Source organism: Thamnophis sirtalis, unplaced genomic scaffold, assembly GCF_051295495.1.
Source record: "Thamnophis sirtalis isolate CommonGarterSnake01/CBP01778 unplaced genomic scaffold, rThaSir2_p1.2 scaffold_5, whole genome shotgun sequence".
Classification (NCBI taxonomy): Eukaryota; Metazoa; Chordata; class Lepidosauria; order Squamata; family Natricidae; genus Thamnophis; species Thamnophis sirtalis.
Window position 1 is genome coordinate 118959760 of NW_028261385.1, and position 12651 is coordinate 118972410.

At 40.4% G+C, this 12651-nt stretch overlaps 1 protein-coding gene across 2 annotated transcripts in view; it reads left to right on the top strand.

Moving 5' to 3' along the window:
• LOC148045616 (cytochrome P450 2K1-like) overlaps positions 1-12651 on the top strand; it is an 80308-nt gene that overhangs the window by 48530 nt on the left and 19127 nt on the right. The window contains exons 3-5 of one of the 2 annotated variants that reach the window (XM_087716779.1): positions 3270-3369; positions 4686-4848; positions 7337-7486. In XM_087716779.1, the coding sequence (XP_087572905.1) occupies positions 3270-3369; positions 4686-4848; positions 7337-7486 (413 nt within the window). Of the gene's footprint in view, positions 1-3186; positions 3370-4685; positions 4849-7336; positions 7487-12651 lie in introns of those variants that run through there. The other variant, XM_087716778.1, reaches the window with a different exon arrangement.

A 12651-nucleotide genomic window follows, 5' to 3' on the forward strand; every position in this document is an offset into this window, starting at 1 on the left:
TGTAAGCCCCCCTCCCTACCCCCCTTCCGACTTCCCAGATCCCATACCCGGCATAGCTTTTTATCAAACACAGTCTAGAGTATATTAGAACCAAATAGATTAAAAATTAAAAGATAAAAGAGAAAGGAAAAAAGAAAGGAATAAAAAAAAACAAAAAAGGGAAAAATCAATAAACTCTCTACCTTGAGCTCAGCTTCCCATCATTATTAGAACTTAAACAATGTACATCATTTCTGATCTCAATTAATTAATTGCTTGCAGGATTTCAAACTATATTGAAACCAAATAAGTTAATCAAATAAAATTGTACTCTAGCTAGGGGCCTTATCTCTTTATCTAAGTATCTGTCTATTTCCAAACCTTTAATTTGTCCCTTTTATACCTCCTTCTCTATAAAGCAATTTAAACACATCTCAAATTCTTCTCTCGGTTTCCTTTTCCAACTCTTCTCGTCCTGCCTCTACCCATGTCCATATATATATTTTATTTTCATCTGTACTCCTCTCATATTTGCTCCGCCTTCCTGCAAACTCCCTGGGTATATCCTTCCAAACATTATATTCAAGTAACAGTTTATACAAAAATCAACTTACTTTCTGGCTCAAAATAAGCTCTAATTCAACCTTCACTACCCTCCCATCTACACCACACTTCCCAACTCCATTCAACCTGAACCACGATCCAGGAACACCACGATCTCCGCCCTCCTCACCCTAGAAAATAAATCATGAGCAATTTATATAAAAGTTCAGAGTTATCCATCAAGTCTTTTTTAAGTCCCATACAATATATTTTCCGAGGAAATCAGCATTAGTTCTTTCAGCCTTAATGTCTCTTCATTGATATACAACTATACCATTTTATGCAAGACAGAAGTCACAGATTATTGTTCAAATTAAGAATTAAGCAAATGTTTTGGAAGCACGACTAAGTCCTTGTTCTCTGCTCTTCTGCCCTTCCGGAGGGGGAAAGCGATACCTCCTGCCTTGTAGTTGTGTGTTTTGTTGTTTCTCTTCTACTTCTCCTTGTCTTTCTCCAAGTCCGGGTGATTCAGGATGTCCCGCCTTTAGGATCTTATAATAAAAATCTCGGGCTTCCCAAACAGAGTTGAGACGATATTTTTGGTCATCAAATGTAACTATAATACCAAATGGCACATCCCATCTGTACTGTAACCGACAATTTCTGAGTTCTTTAGTTAGAAAAGCATAGTCTCTCCTGGCTCTTAACATTTGAGGTGGTATTTCTTTGAAAACGATCAAGTCCTGTCCATCAATTCACAGCCTGTTATTATAAAACTCTTGTAATATCGCATTTCTGGATTCTCTTGTAGCAAAATATATAATTATATCTCTCAGAAGCTGTCTCTGTTTTGCTGCCCACGAATTATGGCGGTAAATTTTTTGGATCTGCCAATCAAAGTTGAGTCCCGGACTTCCCACCAAACAACTGAAAGCCTCAGAAAAAGTCTGTTTCAAATTTTCCTGTTCATTTTCACGCAATCCCCTAACTCTTATTGCAAGCGCCGTCTTTTTATAATTTGTCATAACAAGTTGTTTTTCTTCATTTTCAACTTCCTGTTGCACTTCAATTTTAGATGTCAGGTTAGAATTAGCTTCCTCCAAGAGTTCCAGCTTATCTTCCATTCCAGCAATATAATCTGTCATTACAGTTATGACTCCTATCATATCCTCCTTTGTTTGATCAATCTTGGCATCAAGCTTGTCACATAAGTCCGAAATAAGTTGCTTCATTCCTCTCTAAATTCTTTAAGAGTTTCAAAAAGAAATTCTTTCGTTAACAAATCTCCAGTAGAGGGCGTAGAAGGCAAGAGCTGCGGCTTTGTAGCAATTACTTGGGATGTGTTGTTAAAAAAACGTCTGGGCTGCTTTGATTTTGGAGCCATTATAAAAAGGAAACAAACAGAGTCTCTGCTCACGTTGGTTTAAGATAAGATACTTTCAATAAACTTTTGGCAATTGATAAAAAGAAGTCTTCAAGGAAACAGGGCTAATTAATTTGTGAGAAGTTATTCCCTTGATTCTGTGCCAGGAAGGTGGAAATATATCGTATAACAAATGCGGAAGCTATAAAATCGCCATTTTAAAAAACAATTAAACAAAGGAGTTTTTTATAAAATTGAAGCTGGTATTTTGAATAATAATAATAATAATAATAATAATAATAATAATAATAATAATAATAATAATAATAATAATAAAAGGGTTCTCAGGAATGGTCACTGCTCGGATTGATTTTAAATAACTTAGTTTCAAAAATTTGTCCTGAGGGGGGGGGGGTAACTTGCCTTGAGCTGAAAAAAGACAGCTGAGAAGATCTGGCCTGAGTGAATGACTCAGCTTTTGTTGAACCTTCTTCTCCGTTCACAGCCAAAAAAAAAGAGAGCTGTGAACTACAAAGAGGATTCTAACGACTGAGTCCCTCCCTGCTTCTTTCTTGCCTGAAAAAAGAGATATCTATAGATCTAAATAGATATACGAACCAGAACTCTGAGGGTAGCTCCGTTGAGCTACCGGCGACGGCAAGCCCCTCCCCCCGGAACAAAAATATAAAATTTTTAATCAAGCCCCCCCCCCCCCCCGGTCAATGGTGTCCCTCTTTACCAATCTGAAAATCTGGTCACCTTAAAGTTGAAGCAGTCGTGGACACGGGTTGAACTTGGTGCTTAATCAGCATGTCAATTGTCAAGCAACTAGGCATACGCACAAGACTTCTAGCCTGCCCCATTCGGGTTGAGCAGGTAGATGGAACGCTGACAAATGTGACTCCACGTGTTTGACACCTGTGGACTAAATGGTTCCATTTGCTTGATTCCTTATCTGAACTCTTAATAAGCTAAAGGATTTCATAATCCAATGTACATTCCAGTGTTCCCAATAATGGATTGCTGTGCAGTTCAAATAAGTTTAAATCTGTTTTGCAATGCCTTCATTAAGTACTGCCCACAGAGTAAGAGAATGAATGATAAACAACCAAATATAAATCAAATTCCTATGGAGAAGGTAGAATATAAAGGCAAGTGATTTAGTGTAAGGGGCAGTATGAGGATTCAGTAGAAATGCTAGCTGAGTTTCTGCTTAGTGCAATAGTTTGAAATACATGTTTGTATCATTTCTGTTTGCAGATTTCATTCCAATTGTTGCTGAAAACTGCTTCTGAAAGGAAATGGCTTGGACTGGACTTCTTTTATTATTATTGGTATTCATTCTAACAGCTTTATTCCTTTTCAAAATGGGTAGTTCCCAGAGTAACAGCTCCCAAAACCTTCCACCTGGACCCAGGACCATACCTATTTTGGGAAATCTGCACATAATGGATTTCAAGAGGCCTTATAAAACAATGATAAAGGTAAACCTTATGATTAACAATTATGAATGTTCTTTGCCAAAGTGTATTGATGCTGATATAAAAGTTTAACAATTTATCAGGTTATCCAGTTAACTAGAAAAAGATTGCTATGCTCCCGGTTGGTTCTAAGGAGTCTTTGAAAATGTATAAAAATGACATTAACTTGGTGTTGCATTTGTTTATATATGCACAAGGATTATACAAGCAAAAAACATCCCTGATGGAAAGGAAAATGTAAAAATCCTTTACATGTACTAAAAGGGTTTCTAACATATTTTAAGAAGATATATTTTTTAGCAAAATGGCCCATGTTTAAAGCTTTCTTCCATATTATCTGCTCCAGAGTATTTTTCCAAAATGCTGAATGAAAAACTTAATTTTGAATCTTATTTACATTACATTTACTTTAAATATAACAGAATTTAAAACATTAAAAGGGACACGATGGCTCAGTGGCTAAGACACTGAGCTTGTCGATCAGAAAGGCGAGCAGTTCAGCGGTTCGAATCCCTAGTGCTGTGTAAGCTCCTGTTACTTGTCCCAGCTTCTGCCAACCTAGCAGTTCGAGAACATATAAAAATGCAAGTAGAAAAATAGGGACTACCTTTGGTGGGAGGGTAACAGCATTCCGTGTGCCTTCGTCATTTAGTCATCCTGGCCACATGATCACGGAGACGGTTTTGGACAAATCTGACTGGTCGGCTTTGAAATGGAGATGAGCACCACCCCCTAGAGCCAGGAATGACTAGCACATATGTATGAGTGGAACCTTTACCTTTAGCTAAAGCATTATATGATTGGAAATGTTTCCCACTTCCAGGGATTTATTCTAGATTTCTGCTATGAAATTCTAAAGTTTTTACAAAAGAATGTGAAATATTTGTAATAAAAATTAGAAATGAGTTAATCTATAGTTTTTAGGCAGTGTTGCGTATGATGGATCAAGAATGGTGCTGCATATGAAGGAATAGAAATAAAAACATTGAAATTATTATTATTGAAAATGTTCTCCCACAATAAAAGATATAAAAGTCGATTTTTTGTGGCTGTATCTTCAAATCAGTCCTGCACAGCTGATTCATCTAAAATTTACAAAAACCTTGGTGAACTTTTGTCATGAATATCCAATGGGCAATAATATTTGTATTTTTGTTAAAGGTGTAATAAAAAATTTGGTAAGCTTTTTTCAAGTGTTTTAACCACACTGCAATGCCGTGTTTGTGTGTGTGTGTAGTGTAGTGTAGTGTGTGTGTGTCCTTATGTGAGTTTAATTGTTGATCAAAATTGTCTCTCATTTTTCATTTGCTGAATTCCAGTTGTCAAAAGAATATGGTCCCGTTTTCCGTCTTCAAATGGGATCCCAGGAAATGGTGGTGCTGACTGGCTATGAGACGGTCAAAGAGGCTTTGGTGAACCAGGCAAAGGCATTTGCAGAGAGGCCCATCGTGCCCATTTTTGAGGATTATGCAAAGGGCTTTGGTAAATTATTTCATTCTGGATTGTAGTTGACAATCCTTGCAAAAATCTAATCAATATTATGTATATGTGATTCTCATTTAGCAACTGCCGCAGATAATGGCTATTTGCTAATGTAATAATAGCAAATGTAGTAAAAAGAAACATTTTTCAACCAATACACACACTTGCACCAACATTTCTGTTCACCGGAGTAACAGTAATGCTGGTGTTGCTGCCCCAGAGAACTTTACCTAAATGACATGGCAGCAACCAGTGATGTTCGATCTTTGTAGTGTTGGAATTGGCTGGTCCAATGTCTAAGGAAAGAAATGGGGGCTGTTCTCCAGAGCCTCATTTAGATGATCTCCTACTACTTCTCTTTGCAAGAGACACCAGGATATTTTACATGCTGGACTGCAATCATTATTCATCATAGGCAGCTTATACTTTAAAACTTCTCTTGCTAACATTCACACTTAAGCAACCAATTGATCAACCAATTGGTATCAATTGGTATTGGTATCAACCAATACCTATGGCATTGGCTATGCTAAAGTAAATAAATGTTTGCTTTTCCTTCATTTTATTTTAAAATATTTTTTAAGAGCAATAGTGTCAATGACTATATAAACAATGTGTTGTCTGGTTATAGTTAATGTGAGCAATAGCCATCGTCGTCATCGTCTTCATCATCATCATAATGTTCATTAGTAGTGATCATATAATAACAATAGTTTCTCAACATAATATTAATACTTAATTGTTAACATTAAATCATATTAATAATAAACATATCATAATAAACCCTTATGGTAAAATTAATCCTTCTCTTATAACTTTAAATGTTCTAACTTTTGTTATTGTTATTTAACCATTGATAAAACAAATCCCATGTTTCAAAATATTCCGTATCTTCCATCTCTTTAATTTCAAGTGTTAATCTATCCATTTCTGCACATTCTGGCATTTTTAAAAATTATCTTCTCTTCTGTAGGGATTTCCACACCTTTTCAATGTTGTGCAAAAACAATTCTGGCCGCTGTAATGTTAAATATATATTTATTTATTATATTTTTCTGGTATGATACAGAACAGAAATATTTCTGGTTTTAAATCTATATGTTCCTTTATCATTTTTTTCTATCCAAGTATGTATTTTTGTCCAGTATGTTTTTGCTTTTCGGCACATCCACCACAAGTGGTAGTACGAGCCTGGAGTCTGATTACACTTCCAACATTTAGCTGACATATCTTTAAACATATTGGCTAGTCTTGCTAGTGGGAAGTGCAATCTGTAAAACATTTTATATAAATTTTCTTTGAATTCAGTACACATTGTTAATTTATAATTTCAATCCCACAACTTTTGCCATTTATCCGATTCTATAGAATAACCAAAGTTTTTAGCCCACACTAACTTTGTTTCCATTACTTGATGTTTGTTTATTTGTTTGCTTGTTTATTGGACTTATATGTTGCCCTTCTCCCAAAGGACTCAGGGCGGTGTACAACATTAAAAAAAACACCTATTACAAAAGTTAAAAAGGAAATTAAATAAAGTAACCCAAAACAAACCCAATTAATATTAACAATACAATTTTAAAAATTAGATTAAAATTAACAATTAAATTCATCATTTATTTTATTCTGTTCAGGTCAGGCCGGCTTGCTGGAAAAGCCAACTTTTTAGGGCGCGTCGGAGGGACTGGAGGTCGGGGATTATATGAAGCTCCAGGGACAGCTCATTCCAGAAGGAAGGCGCTCACACAGAGAAGGCTCTCCCCCTGGGGGTCGCTAGCCGACACTGTCTGGCCGATTGCACCTTGAGGAGGCCAACTCTGTGGGATCACACTGGGCAGTGGGAGGCGACTGGTGGCAGTAGGTGGTCTCGCAGATACCCTGGGCCTAAGCCATGGATCCCTTTAAAGGTCATAATTAGTACCTTGAATCCCACCCGGAAAACAACCGACAACCAATGCAGGCCGCCTAAAAGGGGTGTAACATAATTTTTTTTACTTTTTTGCTTAGGTTATTACCTAAGTCTATAGTCAAGTTTTACATCTGTAATGGCATTAAAATTATTACACAAATGTTTTCATAGTTCACTTCTTATAAATGGATTTTGCTGATCTAGTTGCTAGATGTGAGGGCAATGTGGCTGCGACATCTATCACCCTATTGATAACCAGGGTTGATTTGGCTGATTTGGCTGGCTAGGCAGGTGTCCACTTCCTTCCTAACTATTCCAGGTGCATCCTTCTCAAAGCCACACACTCAGTGGAAGAAGATGACCATCTCAGATAGAAGAGTGTACTGATCTTCAGTCAAGGGTATATGATAGATGCACTCCCTGTTAGAACCTCCAAACAAACTTTTCCTTCATTTTTGATACTCTAACTATGGTAGATTATAAAACGTATGTTTTATAATGGTGGAATTTTCCTGCCAAAATCTTCAAATTAACCTCTCATTTCTAATTTTTCTTCTTATCTTTACCACTCCACTTCAGGCATTACTTTTTCTCATGGTGAGAACTGGAGACAGATCCGGCAGTTTTCAATCTCTGCATTACGGGATTATGGAATGGGCAAGAAGATTATTGAAGACAAAATCAGTGAAGAGTGCAGTATCTTGATAAAGGCATTTGAGATTTATGAAGGTGAGTTGATATTTCTTCCTGCAAATTTACCATTGTATCTTTCAGCATCTAGAGGAACCTTTTCAGAAAAATACGCCAAGAACTGTTATTTGTGAGGTTTTACTATAATTTGCTCTACTAAATTAGCTATTGAAGAGTACAGAATGATGCAGTTTCCAATATGAGCATTATTTCTGTACATGAAAATGTGTTAAGAATTAAGTTTACTACACCTCTAGGCATTGAGTCAGTGATATTCATATTATCCAATTAACTGGAATCAGTTAATAAGTTTTTAAAAAACCTAAACAATAAACCAATACCATTCATATATATTCTACAAATGATCCGATCACTTTTTCTGTATCTCTCATTGATTCCCAACCATGCATTCCTGTCATGTAAAATTCTCTTTATCATCACAATATCATATGAAGATTGTTGCACAATTTCCCCTTAGATCCACAGCTCAGAGTTTAATTAACTTTAATCCCTGGAGTATAATATGCATTTATTACCATATCTAAATTCCTGCTTGTGATCAGACATGCCACATTTCAAAATATGAAGAATGATTATGGTCCATAAAAGTTATCAAAACCCTTATGTGTATTTATTGAAATTATTATGGCAATGCCCATGCACTGTATAAATTTTATTTAGAAAGAGAGACAAAATAGTGGATGCAAAATCCTCCTAGAAATATTTCAAAGTTTAAATATAAAAATGCCTGTACATCCTTTTATAAGTCTTGTGTCTATTAGCTCTGTTGACACTCTCTGACCTAGATGATATGACTCTCTGTTAACTCAGTCCTGAAATCATGGTTGGAGAGTTATATCCTTAAAAACTTTTAACACTTTGCAAGGAATGCATTCATTCTGAATAACTGCAGAAACATCTTGTAGATAAAAGTGTGACAGCTTCTTCTCTGATGTGAATAGCTGAGGCTCTGCTCTTGACTATAGAGAGAGGAACTGTGTCCTCTGAAGCCTTAGATGTATTTGTTAATCTAAAAGTTTTTGTGTTACTCATTTTATTTTTCATGCTGCCAGCAACATGGTCTGTTCTTCTACTTCCACATTGAACACAGGGACTAGAATGCTGCTGCTCCATTTTACCTGTCATCAGAAATGTAACTGCTTCTCACTCCAAAAGATACATAGCTCTAGTATTACAATGGGATACAGCCAGTTTGCACCAGTTTAGCCGAACCAGTAGCTACTTTTTGTGCAGTTCAGTGAACCAGGTGAAAATAAAGTGCAAAAGTGGTCCGCCCCCCAATTAAATAATAGCTCCGGGCAGACAGTCAAGAACCACTTAACAGGCAAAACTTAGTTGTGATAACAAAACAGCAGAAATGAAACTGTCACACACCTTCAATTTTATTCACTGACAGAATAAACTGACAGGATTAGGGCAGGAAATACCCAGGAAACCCATCAATGGCCATCTAGGGGTGGGATTTGTTAGATGATCACGGGCAAAGAAGAGGTAGCAGGCTCACGAAAGGTTCAGCACTTTATTTTCCCTATTTATTCCAATGCGATTTGCTGGCAGGCTGCCAGGGTTCTCCATTTATTCAGCAAGCCTGCCGACCAATGACAGCAGTTTAAATTTCCCGTGGCTTGGCAAACCAATATGCAGGGACATGCAAATTCCAGCTATCTACATCCATATGTAACACCCCTCCCCCCCTAGTTGGCATATTGTCCAATCCCTGCCGGTGTAAGTAACGTAGTCACACAAGCAGGTGGGATGTTTCAAGTCTCTACTGGACCTGCGCAGTTCAGTTGTTGGTGGGTCCCCAGCCAATGCAGTTAAGGTTGTTGTCTCTCCAGCTTCCTGGAACGGAACCTGCTGGAACTCCTTGCGCCGTGTCGCTGGATGCTGGCAACTACAGATAAGGCCTCGTGCTCTGGCATCGGCATTGAGAACAGGTTGCCTGGCTTGTTGCTAGCGAGGGCTGGCTCCTGGCTGTGGTGCTCCCGGTAGACAGTTGTGTATGGTCTGTGGGGCAAAGACTCTGGTTATTCAACATCGAGCCTCTTGGCAGCAGGGGTAGACCAGTTGTCTTAGTGCCTTAATTCGATGTCTCTCAACTGGTGTCTGAGCTGGTTGATGTGCCTTCTCCAGGTCTGCCAGAATCCAGTTCCACCCGGTATGATTTAGGGCCGGTGATGGCCCTGGCCCTTACCCAGATTGGGTACCCGGCCTAGTTCTGTGTGAAAATAAGGTCATTAATGCTGAGTGCCCTGGTTGACTTGGCTGGTTCCAGGGGTGTTTCCAGATGGTAATCTGGGTGCAGCCGGTCCAACTGGGACATCAGCCTCTGGCCCGTCAACAGCTCAGCTGGGTTCTTGTGTGTGGTCACACTGGGTGTGATGTACTGGGCTAGTAGGAACTGGTCAATTTTTCCTGCCAGTTGCTGGGCTCCATTCGGGTGAGGGCTTCCTTGGTCAGCCTCACCATCAGCTGAGCTTGTCTGTTGCTGGCTGGCTGGCTTGAATGGAGCAATCAATGCATGCCAGATGCCCTGCTCTGCCAGGAATGATTCCATAGCTTTCGCGGTCAGCTAGGAACCATTGTCCGACACTAAGACATCCGGTAGTCCGTGAGTGGTGAACAGCCGTCATAGCGCTTGTATGGTGGCCTCCTTAGTGGTGGATGGCATGGTCACCACTTCTAGTCACTTGAAATAGGCATTGACGATGACCTGGAAAACCTGGCCCCCCACTGGTCCTGCAAAGTCTATGTTGATCCTTGACCATGGACCCTTGGGCACCTCCCATTCCTGCACTTGTGTTGTCGGCAGTTCTGGTCCCGCTTCCTGGCAAGTTGACAGGTTGCCAACCACTCCACAATGTCTTTATCCATGTTCAGCAACCAAATGTAGCTTCGGGCTAACACTTTCGTGCATACAATTCCTGGATGGCCAGTATGCAATGGTTCCAGCACCTGCTTCCTTAACTTATGGGGTATGATTATTCTTTTCCCCCATAGTATGCATCCTTTGAGGGTGGACAATTCTGATTGTTTTTTAGGAAAGTTTTTAAATTCCTCCCCCAGTCTCTCTTGTGGCCACCCCCTCAACACCCAGTTCAAAACTTTTTGCAGTACCTTGTCTCTTCGGGTGTGTTCTGCGATGTCATTTGATGTGACTGGGCTGGATGAGTCGATATCGATGAGCATCATCTGGGAGGTGGGTGCTGGATCCTTAACTAGTTCTGGTAACGGGCAACGGCTGAGTGCATCTGCATTGCTATGCTCTTCCTGGGCCGGTGGGTGAGTTTGTAATTATACCCTGCCAGGAACTTGGATCATTGAATCATTCTGGGAGACATGTACATTGGGGTCTGCTGGTCAGCAGCAATGAGACCCAGCAGCAGTTTATGGTTCGTAATCAGCTCAAAACTCCTTCCATAAACATGCTCATGGAAACGTTTGATCCTTGCTATTGCAGCCAGAGCTTCCTTGAAAATTTGGCTATAATTCCTTTCCGCCGGTGACAGCTTTTTGGAATAGAATGCTATTGGAGCCTCCTATCCATCTGGTAGGCAGTGACTGAGGATGACTCCTACTCCAAAGGGGGATGCATTGCAGGTGATCAGCAGTGACAAGGTCTGGTGGTATTGGATGAGGACACTGTCTGATGATAGGAATTCTTTTATAGAGGGAAATGTTTTATCCTCTCTCTGTCCCAAGACAAATGGCATCATCTTCCCCAGGAGTTTCTGCAGGGGCTCAGCAACAGTTGCTTTCTGTTTCAAAAAAATACTATAAAAGTTCAGCAGCCCCAGGAATGCCTGCAGTTCTTTCTTGTTGGTTGGGGTGGGGGCCTCCTTGATGGCTTTTACTTTGGCACCTGTGGGATGGATGCCCGACCCATCTATCAGATATCCCAAGAACTCAATTTGCTCCACTCCCACCTTGCACTTGTCCTGGTTGACTTTAAGCCCTTTTTGTTGGAACCTGTCCAATGCCTGCCATAGCCTGACCATGAGCTGTGCCATGAATTTTCCTGAAATAAGGACGTCATCAAAATATGGCACCACCCCTGGAATTCCTTGCAACAAGCATTCCATCAAACTCTGAAATAGCCCCGGGGCAACACTGACCCCGAATTGTAGCCTTGTGCATTTGAAAGCCCCCCTGTGTGTTACTATCATCTGGGCTTCTGTGGTATCATCCATGGGAAGCTGTTGGTATGCCTGTGCTAAGTCCAACTTGGCGAATACCTTCCCGCTTCCCAGGGAATGGAGCAGATGCTGGCACCAGATATGCACTCTGTTGAAGGGCTCCGTTCAGTGTGCATTTGTAATCAGTGCATAAGCGGACAGAGCCATCAGGCTTCACAGGGGTGACTATCGGGGTCTCCCAGGCGGCATGGTCAATCGGCACCAGGATTCTTTTAGCAATGAGTTTGTCCAGTTGCTTGTCCACCCTGAGCCGTAGAGTGAGGGGGACTCTTTGGGGCTTGAACCTTATATAGGGGTTACCCTGGGGTCTAGGTTAAATGTAATGGGTTTCCCCGTATATTAAACTAGCCCCCCATAGAACATGTCCCTGAATTCCACCACCACCAGCTGGTCTAGTTCAGTTCTGGAGATGTGGTTGAGTCCCGTGATGCCAAGTCCCAGGATCTTGATCGTCCCAGTGTTTATTTTTCTGTTGGCCTGGTTTGGGGTGCCTCGATCTCCCCGGGTTCCCTTTGAGCTTGGGTTGGAACAGTTTGGGCTGTGTGGCTCTGCAAGCTTTGGCTATGTGGCCCTTCCATTGGCAGCGGCGGCAGACTGTCTTTTTAAAATGGCAAGCTGAGCGGACATGAAATCCCATGCAGCCTGAACAGTGCAGCTGCTTATTATTATAGTCCCTGGGGTTTGGTTGCCACTCCAGGTAGATGCGATGGATTCCACCCCCATCTTCCCACTCATTCTCATTCTCCGGAAACTCCATGGCCCAATCAGGCTCCCTCTGTGTGAGATGGACTCCACTTGCCTTCCTGATATCTGCCGTGAAGTTGTCTGAGGACTCTGCAGCTCTCGCCTCCTCTACCACATCCTTGAAAGTGACCACTCTATGGACCAAAAGTTTCTTTTGTAGGTCTGGTCTCTCATCCCCAGAATAATCTGGCCCTCATCATCTGTTTCAGATTCATAAATTCACATTTTGTGGCGATTTCCCTA